At 41.1% G+C, this 25,667-nt stretch overlaps 1 protein-coding gene across 2 annotated transcripts in view; it reads left to right on the top strand.

Moving 5' to 3' along the window:
• The first annotated feature begins 1,412 nt into the window (after window positions 1–1,412).
• The window catches only part of RAPGEF4 (Rap guanine nucleotide exchange factor 4), a 153,728-nt gene continuing 129,473 nt past the window's right edge, over window positions 1,413–25,667 (top strand). For both annotated transcript variants that reach the window (XM_069861115.1, XM_069861114.1), the window contains exons 1-4: window positions 1,413–1,532; window positions 12,873–13,015; window positions 14,146–14,234; window positions 24,535–24,681. In XM_069861115.1, the coding sequence (XP_069717216.1) occupies window positions 1,468–1,532; window positions 12,873–13,015; window positions 14,146–14,234; window positions 24,535–24,681 (444 nt within the window). In that variant the 5' untranslated portion in view covers window positions 1,413–1,467. The remainder of the gene's footprint in view (window positions 1,533–12,872; window positions 13,016–14,145; window positions 14,235–24,534; window positions 24,682–25,667) is intronic.

Genomic DNA, 25,667 nt, shown 5'->3' with positions numbered 1-25,667 from the left:
CTCTGGAAGAAAAACTGTAATTAAGTAGAATAACGTGATGAATGTTTTATAACGGAAGTACAAAATTAGTGAGCTTTATTGATTCATCTGTAATGTACGTACTATATTATGAATCATTAATTTGAGAATTTAGTTTCTTACATTTGAAGCTCTTGTTCTGTTGGCTCCCAAACACTCACGTATCGACGAATGAATAGCATTGATTTTCCTCAAGTAGATCGATTGCTTAGATGTAAGAATTTCTCCCTTTTTTTCCCCACAGACTAGAGCAAAAGAAGAGCTGCAGCTTTGAGCTCTCTGACTGGCGGCCCCTTCTATTCCTCTGGCAGGGACATTAGGTCTTGTAAGACAAAATGAAAGAATTGTCTTTTGTGGCGTTCTCCTCTGCTATGCCAGTTCCTTTGCTGTTTACTTTTAGCAAAAGGGATTCTTACATATATTTCTTTAGATTTTTCATCATACTGCTCAGCATCCTGATATTAATTTCTGTTAAAGTGCTGAAGAAGCTGTGGTAGCACTGAAGCTGTTAAAAGGCAGATGTGAAATATGAAGTAGTGCACATATGTAAGAAAACTACACTTGGTTCAGTGAAAGAGATTAGAACAGAGGGCAGACAGCACATGGAGAACTGTTAGAGGCACCGGCAGATTATCAGCATCTGCATCCACACTAAAGCAGAGATGAGTTATAAGCCTGAAGGAAGGCACAGTTTGAGTTTTACTTTGCAGTCATCTATATGTCACCCCAAATATCCTGCTGAGATTAGCGTGGCTTCTCTCCCTTCTCCCACAGCCTGCTCAAGGCAGGTTGTGTTGACTGTAAACTGAAGCTTGTGGTTATACAGAGAATACTTGGGAATATATAGTCTAGATCCTGAAATATTTTGTAGAAATATTTCACATGGAACTTTGCGGAACAAGGAGAGCTGCTGCTCTGCATTCCCTGCTCTGCTTATCGCTTTTTAAATCACGGATGCATTAGCACCCATAAAAAATCCAAGCAGCCTAGGCTGGTGGGAGGAGTCCCTGCCCATGGCAGAGGAGTGGAATTAGATGATCTTTAAGGTCCCTTCCAACCCAAACCCCTCTGCTTCTACGACTGGCGGGCGGTGCTGTCCCAACAGAAGGAGGCGGATGGTTTTCACTGTATACCAGACTCACCTTTCTTACGCTGTATCAGGTTCCTTCCAGCTGTTAAAATCCTATTCACAGCCCGTACCGCCCAGATCATTTTCCACCTAGAACGAGCCAGCGCTGTGGCAGCCGAGCCGTGCGGGGCCGCCCGCGCCCGCAGCGCCGTGTGGGGCCGCAGACCCCGCTGCGGGCACAGCCGGGGCGCTGCGGGCTTGGACGAGCCCATCGCGCCGCGCGCGGGGGGGGGGGGTCTGAGGGCGGACGGGCCCAGGCGGGGGAGGGAGGGGGGGAGCCGCCGGCAGCCGGGTGCGCGGCGCCCTGAGCCCTGCCCAACATGGTCGCCGCTCACACCTCCCATTCCTCGTCCTCCGGCGAGTGGATCGCTTGTCTGGATAAAAGGTATCGGCGTCTTCAAGGGGGAGGCTGCGGGGGGGATGCTGTGAGCGTGGGAGCCGCGCCTCTGCGTGCGCGCCTGCCTGTGTGTGACCCGCATGTCTGTGTGTGTGCGCTTAACCTGCCTCCTGTATGTCTGTGTGCAGGTAACCTGCCTCCTGCATGGCTGTGTGCGCTTCACCTGCCCCCTGCATGGCTGTGTGTGCGCTTCACCTGCCTCCTGCGTGTGTGTGTGTGTGCGGTAACCTGCCCCCCGCACGCTGCGTGTGCCCGTCCCCGCCGCCAGCCCCCGCTCCGCTCCCCTCCCGCCTTACATAAGGGCGGTGCGGGCGGGCATCAGGATGCCCGGAGGACGAGGTTCTCCCGGGCTTGTCCCCGCCGCGACGCAGCCGAGGCTGCCCTCCGCCCCCGGGCTTTGCCTCCCCCCTCGTCTCCGCACCCCGGAGCCGCCGCCTGGAGCCCCGCGCTTCCCCCCCGCCCGCCTCCCAGCGCCCGCCCCGCGGCAGCCCGGGCTGGCTGGGGTGTGCTCGGGGGCGCCGTGCTGCTTCTAAACGCACGGGCGGTGCGTGTATTTATTATTTATTAATAAAAGTGAATTCTGGGGAGCGCTTTCCCCCGGTGTTGCCGTGGAAAAGGAGCCTGGCGGTGCCGAGCCGCGCGGTGGGTGGTTTGAGCGCCCTTCCTGCGGCGCTCGCTGCTTTAGTTCAGGAGTGAAGTCACCGCGGGGGGGGGGGCGCACGGGGGCTGGGGACACACTTAACAAAAATGTAGGCTATAAATACGCCCTACGGTCCAAATAAAGGTATCGGAGAGGATTCACTTGGATGGCGCGTAGAGGTTTACTGAGCGTCATTAGCCAGCGTTAGGCATTCGATGCCATTTGGGGTTGTGCTGCGGAGAGAAATCTTTGTGCCCGCAGAAGGAACCTTCCTCTTCTCAGCAGCTCTGAGTTTCCAGGTAGCCTCCTGGCGTTGTTGGACTGCACAGCTCATTAGATTTTCCTTAATGGCCCAGACAGCAAACTGTAGGAAGCTTACGAAACTTCATCTGGACACCGACCGCAAATGCTCATCCCCTCTGGAAGTGGGACTTAAAAGGAGACAGGCCTCTTGGAGGTTAAATAATGTGTGTAAATATTTAAAGCACTCTAAATGTGAATACAAATGGAACTGGTGATAGTAACCCAGCCATATAAAAGCCAAAGTGAAATAGAGCCTCTCATTCTCTGCTTCGTAAGCTGACACTGAGTGGGTGTGAAGAGGCAGAGTATGAACCCTAGTAATTTTAAATACGTGATCTTGCCATTTCTAAGAGTTCTTAAATGCAATACATTATAAGATCTAAATTATAAATGAGCAAGGATTCATTCTTAATGAGCTGCATAACCTTGAGGAGTGAATGTTTTTTTTAGGAATACACGTGAGGCATTTCATTTAGAAATCTCTGCCATTATATTTATATGAAAATTAACATGCTGACCAGTTTTGTAATGGGAGTTTCATTAGAGCTATTAAGATGGAAGTTTTTCTTCCCTTTTTATTACTTGGAGTAAAAGCAGTTTGTTGAGTGGAAAGAATCAGTTCCAGGTGCCCTGAAAGACTACGTATTGTTTTCTTTCTTTTCCAGGAGGCAGTCTGGATGAAGGACAAACACAGGGCATGAGAGACTGTAGTTTTTTTCCTGGTCTCTGCCATGCTTTGCTTTATGATTGTAGGAAATGCACTTAGGCATTTTATTCTGGTTTTCCATTTAAAAAAATACATGTAAAGTATGTTAGAAAAGGACTCCAGGAATCTAAGTACTATTAGATGAAACATTTTCAATTAATTTACACACTTCTATTTCTAGAGTGTATTTTTTTCTATAGAACTGTAGGATTTTGAATTATGTGATATTTGTGCATTTTAAGCCTTTTAAAAAATCTTATTGCATTTTCTAAACTAGGTGTAGATTCTGTAAATACAAGATCATTTAATGAGTCAATTCTCTCTAGGGTACCAAGTGTTTTTATTAAATAATAAAGAGAGTTTTAATATGTTTTAGTTAATGAATATATTCGTATTTTCGGGAGGAGGGCAGTTCTAAAACTCATGCGCTGGAATTTTAGGTGAGCCTCAGCAAAAACAATTAAAATGGCATGTAATATAGAATCATAGATTAGTTTGGGTTGGAAAGGAACTTTAAAGGTCATCTAGTCCAAATCCCCTGCAATAAGCAGGGACATCTTCAACTAGATCAAATTGCTCGGAGTCACGTCCAGTCTGACCCTGAATTTTTCCAGGGATGAGGCAACCACCTCCTCTCTGGGCAACCTGTTCCAGTGTTTCACCACCCTCATTGTAGAAATGTCTCCGTTATACCTAGCCTAAATCTGCCCTCCCTTAATTGAAAACCATTAATCCTTGTTTTGTCAGAACAGGCCCTGCTAAAAAGTCTGTCCCCATCTTTCTTATAAATCCCCTCTATGTACTGAAATGATACAGTGAGGTCTCCCTGGAACCTTTCTTCTCCAGGCTGAACAACTCCAACTCTCTCAGCCTATCTTCATAGGAGAGGTGATCTCTCAGATCGCTTTTGTGACCCTTCCTTTGCCCCACTCCAACAGGTTCCAGTCTTTCTTGTGCTGAGGGCTCCACAGCAGGAACAGAAACGTTCAGAACACTGTATCTATCAAGAGTATTTTATTTTTGCAATTTTACATCCTGGTTGTGCCTGGAGATGTAAATAATATTTCTGTTATGAAAGCATCCTTTTTGTCCGTGAAGGTAATTGTTGCATTACTCAGTTCTTCAGGTGCAGCAGCATGCCTGCCATTGTAGCATTTTTCTGTATGTTTGATCTGCCCAGAATTAAAAGAAGGTTGCTCGTTTATGCAGTTTTGTATAATTAGCCTAGGAACAATGTCTCCTCTACTCTCATGATTTTTTTTCACACCAAAGACTTTCTAACCAGGAAGTTTCCACATAACTTTACTGAATGGTGGACAAAGTATTTTTCACATAACTGTTATTTTCAAAACCCAATCACAGTTATTAATTCAGGTAAGTGTCTTAGTTGGATTAAAATACAAGCTTTTTAATGATATATCGCATTCACAACGGTCAGAGATCCCAAGATTCCATACCTTTCTATGGCATCCTAAGTTTTTCTCTGCATTAAATATAACCTTCAGTGCCTTAGCAGACTGGAGGAGCAGAGCATGTAACTTTGCTAGTCTGTTTTGCCAAGATTGTTATGCCTTTTGCTTAGCTAGTTATAAATTATTTAAATACAAATGGGTGTTTGAAGAACATTTTGTTTTTACTGAGTTTTTATATCCTTGTCATCCCTGTTAGACTTTGGACTTGCATCATTTACATCTAACAAAACCAAAATAACACATACAGGATAATATCTCAGATCTGTACCTTAAGACAAGCTCCCATAGATTTGAGCATAAATTCAGACTGAAGCTATGTAACAGCAATATATTTGAATCAGGATTTGGTTTTTAGTTCATTGTAACACATATTTGAGATGTAAGTTACTTGTATATGCTTAGTAGTCAGAAGGTCCCATGTGAGTATACAGATAGTCTAGAATGAAAAGTTGATTTTCTGGAAGAATGATTGTAAAAGAAATATGGAAAAAACTTCTCATCATCTGTATCCCATAATTATGTTAAAGATAGTAGGATATAGATTCATAATCAGGCAATGTTGTGAATATTTTAGCATTGCTTTATGATGCTATTTTATTTACTCTTTGAAATATATTTTTATGCAGTTGGTATAATGTACACTGACTTCTATATATTTTAAGTTTCTATCTTTGCTTTTTATTTGTAGCAAATCCACAGGAATAACCACCATTTTTCATGTAGTTTGGATCTGGACAATTTTATGGACATACACTGCAGCTGCTGTTGGCCTGTGTGCTTGATGTTTTCTTTCTGTATGTAGTACGTGGCTAAGCAGGTGTATGCTTGGATCAAGTCTGTGTGGGGATATGTCAGCAGCAGGCATCACAGGGGATGTGGAAACTTGGAGACAGAGCAATATAGACACAGCCTTAATGCTTTCTAGCACACATGCAAAGGTGCAATCTTCGGAGAGAGATGAATAGTAACAAATTTATCATTCCATGTCATGCCAAGGTCTTTGATGAATAATAAAAAAAGCCTCTGTTCTTTCCATGTTTTCTCAGATTAAAAAACCTGTTAATAGCTTGCCATAAGCATGTATGTCTGTGCATTTTCTTATGTGAATTCAGCATAACTTATAGTGAGAGCAGGATTGTATTTTAAATAAATTCAAGCTGTTGTATTCTGTGTCTACAGCTTAGATACTTCTAGTATCAGCTTCTATGTGTTACATGTGGTTGCAGTAAATTACACGCTTTTTCTATGGACGAGTATTAAGGAGGAAGAAAAAGTGTTTGCGCTAGCATTGATGTGTGTAAATGTTGTCATGTCCCACCAGAGCAAACTGATACCTGCATATGCCTATGAGGACCTGATGTACTCAAATTTAGCTGATAGTCTTGTGGGCTGCATGATTACCATGGCTTTCTCATTTACCAAATAATACTGGAAACATGTCTAAACTGTCATTGGCTGAGTTATTTTGGCATATTGTTAGGATTTGGTCACTAAAATCCTGTATCCTGAGCACATCAAATTTTCATCATACATTATAACAGAAAAAATCACATTCCAGCAAAGGAATAAAACCCAAGAAACCAGCTAATTGAAATCACGTTCTCCAAATCAGGCAGCCACAAGATATTTTTCAAATACAAGTATTTTTCTTATCCAGTGTGACATGTTTTCGTCTGCATCTTACAATTTGCTGCATTTAATAAGCTCATCATTCTTACAATTCTTTTGTTCTGTTATTATTTTCTGTATTATATTTGGCATGATCACTCATAACTCTTTCTGTTCTATCAGTGTCCTCAATGAATGTTTCCTGAACTGACCTACCACTTCATGTTTGAGTTCAGCAGTTGTCAAAACGCTTGTCAATGTAAATCTGGAGGAGTTATTTCTTAGTTGTTGTAAGCCTTAAATTTTCATTAGCTGTAAGAATGCAGATTCTCAGTGGGTGAAGATGCGTTTGGCATAGTGTATTGGTGGGTGGCAGTGGCCAGAGTTGGAATCAATGTATATAATCACTTGTGCGTATTGTTCGATTATAAATTTCATTTGCAATGTGTCTCAGAGTCTGTCTTCATGTTAAAGAGCTTTGAACGTTTATTATGAAGCTACAGTGCTAGTTAATGTAATTTCATCCAGATCTACTTCTGTCAAATGGAATTTTAACTGTCCTGAGCTCCAGTTCATGCTTATAAAAGTTGGAGAGTTTCTTCAGTAAGGTTTACTTACACCTTAGTTGCAAAGTATATACCTAAAAATTTTCATACGTGAGAGGAGAAAACTTCCTTGCATTTCTTTTTTCTCTTGAAGTATTTGTCTTTTTTTAAAGCATATGAAGGTGGAAAAAAAATATGTTTTGTTTCCTATTATAGCTGTATTTTTAACTTGAGATAAATCTTTATGAATTTAATTACTTAATCAATACATGCTTTGCCATTCCGCTGTTTCTACAGATCTAAAAATTGACCTATTGAAAGGATTCATATTTTGTAGAGCAGGGTATGTAAAGAAGTGAAGCGCACTTGATTGCTTTGTCTGCCCCTCCAGTAATTTTTCAGTGCATTGACCAAACTGAGTTGAAGGCACAAATATAATTAAGTAATACAACGAGATGGGTGTGTAGGTAAAAGGGAGTCCCCCATATCTGCATTCTTAAGGTCTCTCTGAGGAAGCCAGGATTCAGTTTTTACAAATTCTGTCAGAATGCAGCTGACAGCCAGTCGCTCTGCATTTAACAAGCTGGTCCATCAGTACCTGCATAGATCAGAATTATCTACAGCATTTCTTGTGCCTTGCTTGGCAGGACATGAGAGATTATCACAGGGATTCTGAGTGTAGGTGACAGCAGTAATTTGTTGGACACGAAACATCAGCAGTTTTACTTGTGTTGTACCATCTACTCCTTTCCATCATGTACCAGCAGTCTTGGCTAACTGGGGAAGTTCCACTTGACTGGAGGCTGGCAGATATTACACCCATTTACAAGAAGGGATGGAGGGAGGATCCGGGAAACTTCAGGCCTGTCAGTCTGACCTCAGTGTTGGGGAAGGTCATGGAACAGGTCATCTTGAGTGCTATCACACAGCACACACAAGACAACCGGGTGATCAGGCCCGTTCAGCATGGGTTTATGAAAGGCAGGTCCTGCCAAACTAGCCTCATAGCCTAACCTGATAGCCGAGATGACCTGCTTAATGAATGAGGGAAAGGCTGTAGATATAGTGTACTTGGACTTTAGTAAAGCCTTTGACACCATTTCTCACAGTATTGTACTTGAGAAACTGGCTTTGACTGCCCTGGACAGGCGCACCCTCTGCTGTGTTAAAACTGGCTGGATGGCCAGGCCCAAAGAATCGTGGTAAATGGAGTTAAATCCAGCTGGAGGCTGGTCACAAGTGGTGTTCCCAGGGCTCAGTGCTGGATCCAGCCGTGTTCAATATCTTTATCAATGACCTGGACAAGGGGGTTGAATGTAGCCTTAGTAGTTCAAGCATGACACTAAGCTGGGAGGAAATGTCGATCTGCTGGAGGGTGGGGAGGCTCTACAGAGGGACCCGAACAGGCTGGATCGATGGGCTGAGGCCAACGGGATGAGGCTCAACAAGGCCAAGTGCAGAGTCCTGCATTTGGGACACAACAATGCCATGCGGCACCTACAGACTAGGAGAAGTCTGTCTAGAAAGCTGCCTGGAGGAGAGGGACCTGGGGGTGTTGGTTGACAGCGACTGAACATGAGCCAGCAGTGTGCCCAGGTGGCCAAGAAGGCCAATGGCATCTTGGCTTGGATCAGAAACGGCGTGACCAGCAGGTCCAGGGAGGTTATTCTGCCCCTGAACTCGGCACTGGTGAGACCGCTCCTCGAATACTGTGTTCAGTTCTGGGCCTCTTGTTGCAGAAAGACATTGAGGTCCTGGAGTGTGTCCAGAGAAGCACAATGAAGCTGGTGAAGGGGCTGGAGAGCAAGTCTTGTGTGAAGCAGCTGAGGGAACTGGGTTTGTGTAGCCTGGAGAAGAGGAGGCTGAGGGGAGACCTTATCACTGCCTACAATTACCTGAAAGGAGGTTGTAGTGAGGTGGGTGCTCGTGTCTTCTACGAGATAACAAGTGATGGCATGAGAGGAGATGGCCTTGAGTTGCATTAGGGGAGGTTTAGATTGGAGAATAGGAAAAATTTCTTCACTGAAAGGATTGTCAAAGAGTGGAACGGGCTGCTTAGGGAAGTGGCTGAGGCACCATCCCTGTGGCACTTCGGGGCATGCTTTAGTGGTGGACGTGGCAGTGTTAGGTTAACAGTTGGATTCGATGATCTTAGAGGCCTTTTCCTATATAAACAACTCTAGTTTTACTCGTCTGTTATGTAGTGTGATACTGTATTCTACAAACAGCCTTGCCAGTGGAAGAAATACATCATATCTGATCATCTTTCATGGGTTGTTCATTGCTGTCTGAAATGCAATAGTCCCTTTTTAAACAGTTAGAAAGAGCAAGGAAAGGAAATGGACCTCAGTGCTTTCATTTAGTTAGATTTTTGAACAGGTTCAGATTTTTGAACAGGTGTTATAGAAAGCACGTTTTAAAATTCTAGAGGCATTTTGACAAAGAAGGTGGAAAAGCTACATAACTTCTTTTTTTTCTTTTTAAAGTGTCAAACCAATTATGAGGAAGAACCTAAAAGAAAGGACATATCATGTGCTGGAAGAGAAAGTAATAAACAAACAAAAAATCTTGTTCTTTTCTTCTAGGTTAATGAGTCTTTCATATAGCATACATAAACACATATTTAATCGTCATCAAAATAGTTTCTTTTATAAAGCTATATATGCTACACATGAACAGAAATATTTACCCAAATTGTATGTGTGAAAAATTGTAGCAATTATTGTCTGTCTGTATTTAAACTTTGAGCTTGAATAGTTTGCACTTAAAAATATGAAATAGCCTTTTGAAGATATGCCTCTGACAGGTTTTTTTGATAATCTCCTTTTACAGATAGTCAAGCAGACATTGTCAAGGAAATTGTTTTATCTGTGTAAAAGATATGCCTGAAATCTTCGCAACCAAATAAATCTGGAGTATAATATCCTTTAGAGAAGCATTATTGACATAATTGAATAGAGATATATAAGTAGCATTGATACTAGTCACTTGTATATGTATACTGTGATGTTGTAACAAAGAAACAGAAGATAGATGTTGTCATGTGTGAAAACATTACTGCCAGATAAGATTTACTGTGCTCTGAAAAGGCAAATTAGTAATATAAATAAGGAGCTGGATAAAGCATTCAGTGGTCAAATGAAGCAGAAAGGCTTGTGGGGTAGTGAAGGTAAGTGACATACTCTTGCTTTTTGTCATTTCCTAATAGATTTTTAATCCTGCTTTGCAGCGCTGCAAATGCCCACCTCGCTTTGGCCACAGTGAAATGGGATGTCAGCACAGTACTCTGTTGAGATACAACTTCGGGGGCAATCAAATTAAACTGAAGATAGGAAGAGGAAGTGTAGGAGTGTCACCCATGCATTATCCTTCACGGTTAAGAGATACTAAGTGTGAAGTTTTCATTTCCAAATCAATCATTCTTCCTCCATGGCTTTGTCTTGGCATTTATTATGGTCATGGCATGATACTTACTCAGTTGTGGTTGCAGGATCAGTTAGTGAACTGTGGTTAGTACATCAGCTGCTAAAGCTCTTTCTGGGCTTGCACCGCGTGGACTTAAGGAAAATGGAGATACAGCAGCAGCTGCCCTGCAAAGATGCTGAAAAGTTAAGTGAAAAGGAGTAAGAGGCTGTTTTTTAAGCAAAAAAAAAGATGAAGAAATGTAGCACTTCCACAGTTTGTTTCACTTAAAATTAATTTTAAATTTGGTGGAGTGGGTGCTTTACTGTATAGAGTAATAGATTTTCTACAAGAAGAATGGCCTTCCCTTAAAATGCATCAGCCCTAGCTGATATCTGTAGCAGATTGCTGAGAGTTGAAGAATTAGAATTGATTTAAGAGAGTTATCTACACTTCCAGATGGTCGTATTCCATGTATTGGGCTAACGCCTTCAAAAAAAGGAGTACCCTTAGGAAAGGACAGAAGCTTTCCCTACACGAGACGCTCCTTGTCTGATCAGTGGAAGTAAGCCCTGCTCTCACCTTCATCTGAACTAGGTGGAAACTCCTGAGCAACTCTCAGGAAAAAAAACCGCTCCAGAATTTATGGATTAAGTACCCCTGTATCTGCTCCTTTTGACAGGACCAGAAGCGGAAGAGATTTCTGCGCTTGCATTTCAGAAAGAGCACTGAGAGAACAGTGTTGATTAGGTTTATATAACCTGATGCGTGTTGTTTTCTAACGCTATTTGCTTTTTTCCTCTCTGTGTTAAACAAGTATAGCCACTAAACACTGAAATCCTACAGTCAATTCTATGCAAATTAACTGATGGACTTGAACAAAGTCAGCTATAAGCAGTTGTATGAATAAAATGGTCCCAGTCACAGTTTTTCTAGGGAAAGGGGGTATTCTGAGAAACATCTCCCTTTTTTCCCTTGTCCAGTTTTGCTCTAATATTGAGAGTCTATAAATTAAGGGAATTAGTTTTCCAAGTGCTAGTGCAGTTCGGGTAGGGATCTTGTATAAATGGATTTTAAATCTCTTTGCAGGCTGCACCTCCTAATCTTCTTAAAAGGATTTTGACAAGATAGTTAATGCTTACTGGTACTGTTAGCTGGTGCACAGGTAAAATAATGGGATGGATGAAAATCTTACTTGGAATATTTAGAAAGGGAGCTGTTGTAGCTGGTTGTGGTTTAAAGTGTTGAGAGGATATCTGTGATGTAGAAGCAACTGTATACACCTGAGAGGAGTTATTCTCATCTGTAGTTAATAAGGGTAAATTGGACTATAAATGAGGATAGAGATTTAATCCCTCCTAGACTTAATTTAATAAGAAAGATGAAAGACAGCAATTCAATGTGAGTAGGATCTGGGCTTCTTGCCTGAGACAAAGATTTGGATCCCTTAAGTCTTTGATTCCAAAGAGGGATCTTTAAAGAAAAATCCTATTGCAAGGAGTGCTTACACTGTGATTGTAACAATTAGGTGGTAAAGATGTATACTTGTTGACTTAGCTTTGGTTCATTGTAAGCTACCTGACTTCTGTTCATTTAGAAGCTCATCAACTGGCTAAAAGAACATTTTTGTTAGTAAACCTAACTAGCAGCATTTAAGTGAATATCTAATGATCACTGACTGTTGTCTATCTTTCTGATACCCCTTTATACATAAATGATTTCTGCATCTGACCCAGTATGATCTCCAAAGAACATTCTGTGTTTCTTTCTGTATGTAGTGATAGACATTTAGTCTGTTATGAAAGATTCTTTCTAATGCTTTTAGTTAGTGATTGACTTACTTGCTGATTCATAATGTTTAATAATCATATTTAAAATTTATGTTATGGAGTTCGTTCACTTCAGTTTCATAAATACGTAGTAATTTTCTAAACTGCTGGTCCACGTGCTGCTTTGTTGGAAGGAGTTCTGTAATTTTATTTTTCTTAGAATCTTGCTTTTTTTTTAAAGGTGTTACTGTCATACATTTTAAATGTTTTAAGTGTTTGGATTAAAACTCTTTACCCTTACTAATGAAGAGTTAAGATTCTTGCTTCCATGTTTTATTTGTCCAACTTTAAGAAACAGGAACTGTGTGAAAGAGAATGTACTTATTAAACTTGTCTTGTTTGGTTGTAAGTGAGAAGAGAAAACAGAACGCTCGATTTAGTATGCAATAAAATGTGGTTGAGAGATGTGAATGTAAGAGCTACTGCTGATATTTAAAGCTTTTCTTTTAGCCAGATGGAGAATTTCTATTCTGAACACGGATTCCGCAGACCTCCTGTATGTTTGGACATCTGTTTATTCATGTTCTCTTGCAAACTTAAAACTATCATTCTAAGCTTTTTAGGATAGGGCTTATCATATACAGTAAATATATAAGTATATACAGTATATAAGTCCTACTACAGCAGGACTTTGGTGCTAAATGGGCCTAACAGACAGTTTTTAGGATGTTTTGGAAGGCTTTTGTTATATATCTGTGATACATTTTAATTGGTTTATATTATGGTGTGACATTTAATGCAAACATTTGTAAGTTTGATGCATACAGGTGGGAGTGTGTCTCTGATAATGCTCTTGAGAATTTTGTTCTTTGTTTTCTTGCAGACCTTTGGAACGTTCCAGTGAAGATGTAGATATAATATTCACACGACTGAAAGAAGTGAAAGCTTTTGAGAAATTTCATCCAAACCTTCTCCAGCAGATATGTCTCTGTGGATATTATGAAAATCTGGAAAAAGGGGTCACATGTAAGACAGCCTCATATGATGATCTATTTTACATAGATGAAATTGGGGGTTAGGCTGGGATTTTCTCTAGGAGATTGATGAGAGAGCACAATTAGTGGAATGGATGTAAAAATGTTTACAGTCATAGTTATGGGGGAAGGTGGGACTAAAGTACTGCTTGCTTTACAAATACAGCGTGTAGGGAATCAATGGTAACAAGGCATGCATTATTGGATTTAGGACTTTGCCATTGTTTTGTCGAAAGATTAGAAGCAAGTCATTGCACTTAAGCCTCATTCTTCCCCTGTAAATGTATTATTGATCTCTTTTGTAGGTACTTTGTTATGTCAGGGAGAAAAGTGTATCACCTAGGCATATCACTAATAGCATGTGCTTTGCAATCTCTCTCAATAACACAAAACAGGTTTGCGGAGCTGCCTACTATCGTGAGGTGCAACAGCTCCGTGACTGCTCTGGCAGCCCATGTGCCAGATGAGGGTGGACAACTTGTGCTTGGTTTGTGATGCTGAGATGGAAATAAGGAGTTTCCCTATTATGGGAATGTGTGAGTTCCCAAAGCTGTACCCGGGCAATAACTGATGGAGATCTGTGGTGTTTGTTAGAGACTCAGATACCCTTCTGGTAATCTGGCATGCTTTAGGCACTCAGCACTAGGTTTTGCTTAGAGTAATAGGAATTCTGATGCACTGTAACCACACTGTTAGAATGCCTGAACATCAAATTCTTGCAATTGCTTCGCAGCCAGAACTCTTACTGAAGTCAGTGGGAGTTATGTCTGCACTGGAAGATTCTGAATTTCAAAGGGATGCTGTTCAGAAAGATTTTTTGTTCGTTTGTTTTTGTTTATTTTGTTTATTAACTAAGATAGCAGTAAAAGAGAAGCAAACTGAGAAGAAAACTGAAGCAATTCTATGTGCTTTCGTTATTTCTCTGGTGTACTGACCAGTTTAATAAAATATGTGCTTTCCAGTGTCATTTGAAATATTGTAATAGCAAACATGCAGACTGATACAGCAAATTCTTTAGTGCCAGTGGTGACTACAATAGCGCGGTAATATAAGGGAAAAATGTTTGTTAATGTTGCTAAACTTAAAGAGATAATTCTTATTTACAAGATTTCATCTTTCCAGTGTTCCGTCAGGGTGATATTGGGACAAACTGGTATGCTGTTCTGACAGGATCACTCGATGTAAAGGTGTCTGATACAAGCAACCACCAGGTAAAATATATTTTTTTATTGAAACCATCCGATCAGTAATCAGAAGAAAGGGTGTGGCATATGCTGAGGCAGATGACAGTGACATATGTCATACAGATATTTTGTCTTATCAGAAGCGTATTTCTCTGAGTCTCCTTTAGTTTCAATTGTCTTTTTCCTATAGAGGTAAATCATGACATTGACTTTGGGCAAACTGAAACAAAATGTTCTGAACAGGGATCTACATTTTAATACAAAACAAGACTCTTCTCTCTTTTTTTATTAGAGCCATATGAAGTTACAGATATAAGAATCGTTAATTCATTCCCTGGGAATATTTTGATTTAGTACTTGAACCAAACCCACCTACACTGCAGTCTGGGAGCACCATGCTGCAGTCTCCACTGCAAGATAGGGCAAGTGTTACAGTAGTAGTGGAGTATTGGAACTGTTGCCATGTTAGACCTAAAACTGCATGCAATTTCTCAGTGTCTTGGCACTCCTGGATTTACAGAATTGGGAATTTAGAGTAAATACGAAAAAAAAAAAGGATGAAGTATTTCTCTTGGAGAAAGTGTCTCACCCATGTAATCTAATGTCATGCTGACAAGTCATGCACTTGCTACTATGAACTGAGTCTGCTGGGAAGGCATCATGTCCCATTCCCTGCTCCTGTGTTTGAGATCTGGGATTGTCCATCATGTAGCTCAGCATAGGGTTGTACCTCTGACATGTGACTCAATGTCCCTTCACATGAGTGGTGTAGCTACCCAGGACCTGAAGTACAGCAGTACCCCTTTTTCCCCACCTTGACTGAATGTAGCATATGTTGGGGGGTGATGGTGGTGCCCCCAAAACCCCCTTTTCTCGCTCATAGCAGTTTGGCAGAAATTGTATTTTTCACTTCCCTGAGCATTGCATTACCAGTGAAATTGGGTCAGCAAGTCAGGGCAGTGTGTGAGCGCTGGCTCTTCCTGCTTCTTACAGTAAAATGTCAGATAAGAAAGGAACTTCTTTCATAACATTTTTAGTACCCTTTTCACAGCACTACATCAAGACTGATTGAGAGTGTGATTAGCCTAATCTTAGCAATATTTGGCACAGTCTGGCTCTCATTGGTCTTGTTATGATTTGGAACAATACCGAGCTCTTATGAGACGTTTTTGTGTGCAGGTCTAAAGCAATCAGGAATGTTTTCCAATGTCAGCCAAAAGATGGCACTACTTTGTTCCTAAGGTCCAATGTTCTTTACTGGCTCAGGAAAGAATATATCCACAAAAGTGTTCTGAATGTGGAAGTTCAATTAAGAATCTGTTTGAAGTGTTGATTTATTCCATTAGATGGAAGGGGGAACACTTCGGCTTTCAAGAAATCTAAAGTAAATATTTTTTCCTGCTTATTCAGGTTCACTGCATTTTCCTGCTGATAGGAAACTACAGAACAACAATTTATGTGCTTCTTGTTCTAGAAGTTATATTCTGTAGTAATTTCTTAACCTTGTGTTTCCTTCTCACAGGGATAATGAACTTATTTTTTACCACTGCCTAGTTGCCGTAGGGTATAGCCTCACTGCCAAAAGGGTGGCATCTCCTGCATTTTCCATTCCAGTGCTGGATAAGTTTGGTGGTTGAGGTTGTCTAAGTGGTATTTGAGTCCAACCATTTTCTGGCTTTGCTCCAGATTGGTGTTTATACCATGTCTCTCCTTATCCACCCTTGGTTTTCTCTCCTTGTCCTGCCTTTAGTTTGTGGGTGCCCTGTTCCAGTTGTGCCTGTACTTCCTTGTTATCATGGTGCTAGTCATTCCTGAGCTTGAAGTACTTGCTAGAAGTCTCTGCCTGCTGTGCTTAATACAAATCTAGATGATGGAGGAAACACAGTTTAGCTCCTCAGGCGGGCAGCGCTGACAGAGTCTGCTGTCAGCATTGTGCTCCCAGCTAGGGATGGCCACTGCTTAAGGTGCAGGCTGCTTGTAACCTACTCTGGAGCACATTTTCCAATAATAGCACCCAGGATCTAAAACTTCCTTTGCAAAGTCATAGTGATGATTAATTTCTCTACTGTTACTATTGTACCATCAATGGCACTAATGCTAATGAGACACTTCCAGCAGAGCAGAAAAGATACAGAAGTTTATAAGTCTAGAAGTTTGTAGTCTCATGTAGAGGTATGGAAGGACTATGCCATCTTTTCTAGGAAGAGAGAAGCTAACTTTGTATTTAGATTCTTATCAGTAAAAAAGTCTGCAGACAACTAAGAGTCCTTTTGATACTTAAGATGAGCCAGAGGTTTTATTAGATGACCTCTTGAGTTTTCTTGCAGCTTGAATTATTCAGTTGATTATATGATGATTCATACAGTGTTAATGTAAATATGGAAAATCAATTCTCTTAATTAAAAATATATTAGTCCCACTTTTAGTAGGTGTCCCTCTGTCTACCTGCAGAACTTAAATTTCAGCAAGCCTGGAATTAAATGCTTTGTGTAGCAGCTGCTATGTGCTAACTCTTTATACAGTCATTTTTGGTGCTTGGTAGCTTTCTCATTGAAAGTGCAGTGTTATTGTACACTTGTTCTTACTGAGAGTGTCTTCATGACCTTTGCCCCTACAGAAGAATGTAGTTGTCTTGTACTGCAAATTATATGTAAGTGCACTATAATGGATCAAGATTTCAGTGCGCTAGTGAAGTATTAATTCCTACACATTCTTGCTGAAGATTAGTTTCCTTATGCAGACACCTGTGATTTCTCACAGCAAATGTTAGTACTACTGATTAGGAATAAGTTGAGACTTCAGAAATATTAACATTGCATATCATTTGCTATTACAATAAGAGGAGCCTTCCATGTTCTGTATTAAGTGTTTTAATGAAGACAGAGATACACATTTAGGATCTCATAGATAAAGCGTCGCTTTCATATTGGTTTGGAAAAATGCTCTCTGACTGCTTGTAAAACCGCATTATGTCACAAGAGGGCAGCGTTAGAATACCTAACAGACTGAGCACAGACAATGTTTAGTACTAAAATGGCTAGTTTGAAAGTCATATTGAACAATTTACAAAATATCTGCTCGAAAGAGTTTGACCAGAGCAGATTTGTCTGTTACCATTAGTTCTGTTCTACTGAGGAGGTGAAATATGCTTGCTGCTGCTGCTGCTGATGGTATTTTTATTTTCCATAGAAATGGAACAATGCAAGTTATCGGACAAAGAACTGACAGGTTTACCCATCCAGTACAGTGAGTGGTGGCTTGAGTATGTTTAGTTTTTTAACTCTATTTTGAAAATGAACAGGTTCTGAAGGATGAGTGTTGGTAATGCCTCAGAATAAAGCTGGGAATGAAGGCATTATGACAAAAGCATCAGTGTGACACCTTTGCCAGATTTTGCAGCATTTTGTTTTACTGAATTAGAGCCTTCTACCCTGAATGATTAAGATTTATATTCATATCTGATAAAAAAGGGAAGGAATGAAGAGAAGAAAGACAGAGACCGAACAGCAATTTGATCTGCAGTTTCGCTGTAGCCTGCCAGCTGAATCATAGTGTCTGCTGGGAGGTGTTGTCAGCTTATCTTGCCTGTGTTTTGGTGGAGTTTTTTTTAAGCTGGTCACATTTTAAAAACAGACCAAAGTGGACACAGGGCATTGACTTTACAATAAATTAGCCTTTTTTAGAAGAGCTTTAAAGGAGGAGCTGTGGATGCTTGAGTGGTATAGCAGTGTCCTACAGTAGGAAGATGCAAAGGGCTGAGGATCAAAAGCCAAATAAGTTAGTGGGGTTGCTGAGAAGAAATGACTGTGAAGAAGGAGGTTTAGGTGTCCACATAAGAAAGAGAAGAATTTCCTGGCTGTTTGAAACTGCGGACAAAGGAGGTATGTGATAAGATAAAGTGGAAACAAGGGAAGAGTTGTAAACAGGACAGTCCTTGCAATACTGTTTTCTGTGTGTAAATGCCATTATGTATGCATATAAATAGCCATTATGTATTTTGGAGATAACCTACGTGAAGTCACGGCATAGGTTTGTGCTGTAGTCTGTAGGATAACATAAATATGCCCAAGCTAGCTCTAAATGATTTAGTTTGACCGTGAGAACTGCTCTACCCATTGTACCACAGGGAATTGCTGAACTAATGTACTCGGCTGAGGAGCAGGCTATGTTGTCCCATGCTGAGCTCCACAGTGTCGTGGTTGTACTAATTTTGGTTTTGAACTTAGCTAATTGAAAGTTAATGTAGAAAAATAATTTCATTTGTCTGCCAGGTAATATAGCACAACGTCCAGTACATTGCTAGTGGCTTTTAGAGGATCAGCTATAAAGGTATGGGAATAATGAATATGTTATTGCAGTACAGTTAATCTGATCTGGTTCCTACCTAAAATATTTTTAGATGAGTAGTTGGTCACAGTCTTTCTAGAAGCATAATGCTTCCTTTAAGCAAATCACCTTTTCTTGTGTAAAGAGAATGGCCTAACATACATTGTGAAACTGCAGTTTTAGTGTGAGAAGATATTTCTATGCTATCCTTAAAAATAGTTTAATGAGGATTTTCTATCTGGATGGCTGAAACTTGCTTCAGTGGAGGTAATGGAAGGGGAAAACCACTTCTTAGAACAGATGGTTTCCTTTCATGTGTATCCTTTGGTTTTTCTATTATAAAAGGAAATTTTTGCTGAGGACAAACTGGACTGTATCAAAGTAATAAAAAGAAACTTTTCAAAATGCCAGCTTTTGCAGATCTCCAGTTAAACACAGGGATGATATGGAGTCCTAGAGAGACACAGGTGCAGAGGTGAGAAAGGTACAAGGAGTGGAAAAATGATGAAATTATAACCAAAGTAGCTACATCAACTCATCAATTCCAAATACTGACTAAGCTAAAATTCCAAAGAAAAATGCCCATTCCCTTTCAACCTAGCACTTGAGATTTTTTTTCCTGTTTTCCTAATTTTTCTTTCAGACACCATGATTTTGTTTACACACAGTACAAATCAGCAAGGGGCATGCAGAGATATGCCTTGTGATGATGGGGGAGAGAATAAAGCAGAGTCTTGTTTCTGATTCTCATCCATTCCATAGAATGCTCTTACAAATTCAGTAATGGTTTAAACTGAGGGGGGATTTAACAGCTCTGTCACTGCATGTGTCTCATCTGCCGGTGAGACTGAAATGGAATATACAAACAACCTCTGATTTGAACGTTACCATTTTTTAGTGTGTTCAGAGGACAGATAGCATTGGAAACAATCTCATCTTTTTAAGTCTTTAATACTGCCCTTTAAATAGCTGTGTGAATTTTAGTTGGCTACGAGCAGCTAGAACCCCCTGCTGCTTCTGGGATTGCAAAGGGGAAGAGCAAACTCAGTTTTGAGCTGCCAGCAATCCACCTGAAGTCTCCACTGAACAGCAGGAGATACCTTGAGTGTAAGGTTAACAGCCATAATAGGAAATGCATACCTGATTCCTCAGGAGGCTGGAGATAGATAAACAAGGGGCAGAGAGAGAATGGGGCTCTGAAGTCTTGAAGAAGGCAGGTAGGCTTGCTCCATAGCTGGCTGTGAAAATCCATCTCTATGGAGAACAATATTGGCTGGTGAAAAAAAAAATCTGAAAGAACTTTCATTTGGTAGAAGCCTGGCCTTTTCTTTACTGAACGTAGATAAGACCATTCCAGCTCCTTAATACCCCACAATGTTGATTTGTCTTGCAGGCTAAGCAGCTGCCTCATCAGAAGTTATCTTAGAAAGTGGTTCCTTCACCAACACCTTTCCTTTTCTCTTCTTCTCTATTCTGTCTTTAAAGATTTATTCTTTAGGATTGTAAAGAATAAAAAAAAAGGTGAAGCATTTCAAAGGAGTTTATTTTTTTGGAGGGAGAGAAAGGAGTGAGAAGTAAGTTGGTAGATATAAATATTACTAATAGTTCACCTAATGGAAAAGTTTCTTTTTCTGCCAGGCTGTTTGGCTGTTCTGCCCTATACAGAGATCTTTTATCTGAAATTTCTAAATAAAGTTGAGAATAGTTTATTGGAAACCTGGAGATCAAATTTTATGTTAGCATAGATACGTTTTCTTTGTAGCTCCTTTGAGTGCGATTGTGAGTATGGCAGCACGCACATAGCATTTCAACTCTGAAAAGTAAGCTTGTTAAGGCAGAACTTTAGTGTAAAGCCTGGTTTATAGGCTATTTGTAGAGACTTCTACTTGGATGCCTAGGTGCTCATTCCCAAATATCCTTTCTTTTAAACAGTGCATGTTCATATTTGCCTTCCTTGAACATTTATATCTGACAGTTTGTAAATTCTTCCCAGATCTTTTCTAAGACATAATTGATTTTGTTTTCCTGAATGCATAATTTTATATGGTAATATCTGTGCAAAAGCAATTTGCTATGGTTCAGGGAACTGGACTATTATGGGCATTTGTCTTTGTAATGCAATTATAAAGCTACTAACTTGATCTTAATAACAGTTGCCTATTACTACTTATTAGATGCATGAAAGGAAAACAGTGCAATTTTAAACACAGAAAATTATGCTGAAGTATGCTCATGCATCTCTCCTGGATTACCAGCCACAAGGTTGTAGTGGATGGGATGCCAAATTTTTCTGCATTTATTTTTGTGGACATTTAATCGTAGAGTTATAGAATAACCAGGTTGGAAGAGACCCACTGGATCATCGAGTCCAACCATTCCTATCAAACACTAAACCATGCCCCTTAGCACCTCGTCCACCCGTGCCTTAAACACCTCCAGGGAAGGTGACTCAACCACCTCCCTGGGCAGCCTGGTCCAGTGCCCAATGATCCTTTCTGTGAAGAATTTTTTCCTAATGTCCAGCCTAAATCTCCCCTGGTGGAGTTTGAGGCCATTCTCTCTTGTCCTGTCCCCTGTCACTTGGGAGAAGAGGCCAGCACCCTCCTCTCTACAACCTCCTTTCAGGCAGTTATAGAGAGCAATGAGGTCTCCCCTCAGCCTCCTCTTCTCCAGGCTAAACAACCCCAGCTCTCTCAGCCGCTCCTCATAAGGCCTGTTCTCCAGCCCCTTCACCAGCTTTGTTGCTCTTCTCTGGACTCTCTCCAGAGCCTCAACATCCTTCTTGTGGTGAGGGGCCCAGAGCTGAACACAGGATTCGAGGAGCGGTCTCACCAGGGCCGAGTACAGAGGGAGGATAACCTCCCTGGACCTGCTGGTCACGCCGTTTCTGATCCAAGCCAAGATGCCATTGGTCTTCTTGGCCACCTGGGCACACTGCTGGCTCATGTTCAGTTGGCTGTCGACCAACACCCCCAGGTCCCTCTCCTCCAGGCAGCTTTCTAGACAGACTTCTCCTAGTCTGTAGCACTGCACAGGGTTGTTGTGCCCCAAGTGCAGGACCCGGCATTTGGCCTTGTTAAACCTCCTGCCATTGGACTCTGCCCAGCGGTCCAGCCTGTTCAGATCCCTTTGCAGAGCTTCTCTACCCTCCAGCAGATCAACACTTCCGCCTAGCTTAGTGTCGTCTGCAAACTTGCTAAGGGTGCACTCAATGCCTTCATCCAGGTCATTGATCAAGACATTGAACAGGGCTGGACCCAGCACAGAGCCCTGGGGAACCCCACTTGTCACTGGCCTCCAGCTGGATTTCACACCATTTCCCACCACTCTCTGGGCCCGGCCAGCCAACCAGTTTTCCACCCAGGAGAGTGTGCGCCTGTCCAGGCCAGAGGCTGACAGTTTCTGAAGCAGAATGCTGTGAGAAACTGTGTCAAAGGCTTTACTGAAGTCCAGGAAGACCACATCCACAGCCTTTCCCTCATCCAGCAGTCGAGTCACTTTGTCATAGAAGGCGATCAGGTTAGTTTGGCAAGACCTGCCTTTTGTGAACCTGTGTTGACTGGGCCTGATCACCCGGTTCTCTTGCATGTGCTTCATGATAGCACTCAAGATCACCTGCTCCATGACTTTCCCTGGCACTGAGGTCAGACTGACAGGCCTGTAGTTTCCTGGATCCTCCCTGCAACCCTTCTTGTAGATGGGCACAACATCAGCCAGCCTCCAGTCCAGTGGAACTTCCCCGGTCTTCTAGGACTGTTGGAAGATGATGAAAAGGGTTTTGGCCAGCACATCCGCCAGCTCCTTCAATACCCTTGGGTGAATCCCATCCTGCCCCATAGACCTGTGGCTGTCTAGTTGGGCTAGCAAGGCTCTGACCACCTCCTCTTGGATCATGGGAGCCTCATTATGCTCCTCTAGCTCCTGGGTTTGTACACAGACGGAACAACTTTCTTTACAATTAAAGACTGAGGCAAAGAAGGCATTAAGTACCTCAGCCTTTTCCTCATCCTCTGTCACTGTTGTTCCTTCTGCGTCCAGTAGGGACTGTATGGTCTCCCTAGTCCTCCTATTTATATATTTATAGAAAGATTTTTTGTTATCTTTCACAGACTTTGCCAATCTGATTTCTAGTTGAGCCTTAGCCCTTCTGATTTTTTCTCTACACAATCTCACTTCCCTCCTGTAGTCCACCCAAGAGGCCTGTCACCTCTTCTAGAGCCCATAAACATTTCTCTTCTTCTTGATATCACTCAAGATCCCTCTGTTCAACCAAGCTGGTTTTCTCCCCTGACGGCTTTCTTTCCGGAACATGGGGATGGCTTTCTCCTGAGCTGCTAGGATTTCCTTTTTGAAGAGCTCCCAGCCCTCATGGGCTCCCTTGCCCTTAAGTACTGTCTCCCGTGAGACTTTGCCAACCAGCCTTCTGAAGAGATCAAAGTCTGCCCTCTGGAAATTTAATGCTACTGTCCTGCTAACCACCCTCTTCACTTCACCTAGAACAGAAAACCCTATCATCTCATGGTCGCTTAGTCCTAGGCGTCCACCTAACCACCACATCCCCTACAAGGCCTTCTCTGTTCACCAACAGCAGGTCCAGGAGGGCACCCTCCCTTGTTGGTTTTTTCACCAGCTGTACAAGGAAGTTGTCTCCCATGCACTCCAGGAACCTCCTAGACTGCTTCCTTTCTGCTCTATTGTACTTCCAGGAGATATCAGGAAGGTTGAAGTCTCCCACAAGAATGAGAGACATTGATCTAGAGATTAACCCCAGCTGTTTATAGAAGAGCTCATCAGCTGCTTCTCCTTGGCTGGGTGGTCTGTAACAGACTCCCATCAGAAAATCTACCTTCTGGTGGGCTCCTCTGATGAATCCTACATGTCAGAATGAAACTGTATTTCTAATGTTATATCAAGTAAAATTAGCATGTGTTTTTAAATGTTTGTGTGTGTTTGTCTGTGTGCGTATATGATTTCCTTAGTAATGTGTAGCTTGTATCACTAAGTTTTTAATCCTGTTGCTATTTTTCTTAATTACTCAAAAGATAGTCAGTTAAGGCCCAAAAGAATGAGACATACGGAAGTGTTCAGCTTCAAGACTGTGCTCAGGAACATAGCAACCTGTAAGCCTAAAACAGAACATGTATCTAAAAATCTTGATTCAGCAACTTACTTAATTTTGAGTACTCTATTTATATAATTTTTTTTTTTTTTTTTGTCTGCAGTAGCTTGTGACTTATATTGGAACTATTATAGAGGAATTCCTGGCCAGGAGGGATTGATATAGATAACTTTCCATCACATGAATGGAATGTGCTCTTATAGACTCATTCAAAGTGGACTTTGCTGCATGTTTGGGACCATTCTGAGTACTGTATCTGAGGTTGTTTTGGACTTTAGTTTTTTTTTTTTTAGTCTAGTACTTAATTGGCAAGCATCCATTAAAAATTGAGAGATTTACTGGCACTTCCAACAGAAGGGCCAAGAACTGATTAAACTGCATTGTGCACAGGCCTTGTGCAACAGAGAAATGCGTTATAAATACAAGACAATATTATAATTGGAAGTTATATTTACTGAGACAACATAACAATCAAATTTTCTTGCTGATGAGGGTAGCCTATTAGGGCAGAAATTTATATTCCAAGATTGCATTTCTCATGCTGGTTATCTTCTGATCACCTCTGATATTTCTAAAGGAACAGTCTTTGGACATAGATGGAGTTCATAACTTACTTCTAAAGGCGATGGTGACTCCTCTGTTCTCTGCTTTGCAGACAGAAATGTGTGATACAACTGATGGTCACAGAAAACAGAAGTCCTACTTTCTCCCACATTGAGACTTCCTGTATCAACAGACTGATTTTTTTTTGTTGGTACATTTAATTAATTTTCTTTTAAGGAAAGTTGCTGAAGAATTTTAAGGTAATACTGTTAGAAATTGTGACATAAAGACTTTTAAAACATTTTGGAATATTTATATTCTTTTATTTTTAATTGAAAGGATGCTGTGACAATATGCACTCTGGGAATAGGAACTGCTTTTGGAGAGTCCATTCTTGATAACACTCCTCGCCATGCTACCATCGTTACCAGAGAATATAGTGAGCTCCTTCGAATTGAGCAGAAGGACTTCAAAGCACTTTGGGAGGTAAATTCAGATTTACTTGCAGTTTATGTGGCAAAAAGTGATATAACCTTTTAAGTATTTGTCAAGAAATATAAGCACATTTATACTGTAAGCAAAGTTATAATTACTTTAAATTTGGACAAAAAGGAAAGTATTTTACTTCATATTCTGCATGATTACATACATCTGTGCTTATTTCTTGCAGGCTTCTTCTAGTGAAATAACTTAGGTGAAGTTTCTGGTGGAATTTATTTGTATACTGCAAGTGTTGCTTTCTTAGCCTTAAACTTGCTTTTATTGTCAGCATTTATAAGGAGATTCTATCTTTACTGTACTTTGATATTTCATATTATTCTCCTTCTGTATCATCACCAGCTGTAAGGGGCTTAGAATTTGGAGATGGATCAAAATCATATAGAAATTAAGCTACTCTTGACATGTGAATTCCATTAAAACTTTTTTTTTGTGGAGAATATTCTGTGGGGGTTCTTCAGTCTGTAATCTGCGTGTACTTTGGTACCCGTGCTGAAAAGACTTCATTGACATGTTACTGAACTTCATTCAGTTTGCGTTTTTCTAAGCGTTATAGTTGATTTGGAAAGTGTTCTGGGCATTGGAAGGCATCCTGTTGGCCTGGCCTGCAGTATTGCCAGTTTGTACAGCCAGCTTGTTTTAAATGACTGTATAAATTCAGGTGTTGTGTAGAGCTGTCAGATGGTCTGACAGTGTCTGAAAGTTGCAGATCTAGGGACGCTTAACTATATTTAAGAAATAGATGCTGATTGTAGCGGTTTAGTTTAGCTTTGCCCCTAAGTGCAGACAGATGGGGTTTTTTTGGCTTTCCCTTTTCCTGCAAAAGGGCAGTATTATACTCCAGATAATTGTCCTAAAGCTGTACTAAAGCAAGGGCATCAGAAAGAAAATACAATCCACAACTAGCTACACTGACTGAGGAAACAGCACTGATATCACCTGTCTGCAAATATGTTGCCTTGAGCTTAATTAAT

The sequence above is a fragment of the Phaenicophaeus curvirostris genome, chromosome 7 (genome assembly GCF_032191515.1).
Source record: "Phaenicophaeus curvirostris isolate KB17595 chromosome 7, BPBGC_Pcur_1.0, whole genome shotgun sequence".
NCBI classification, from domain to species: Eukaryota; Metazoa; Chordata; class Aves; order Cuculiformes; family Cuculidae; genus Phaenicophaeus; species Phaenicophaeus curvirostris.
Note: the sequence above shows the minus strand (reverse complement) of the source record. Positions and strands in the feature narration are given on the sequence as shown.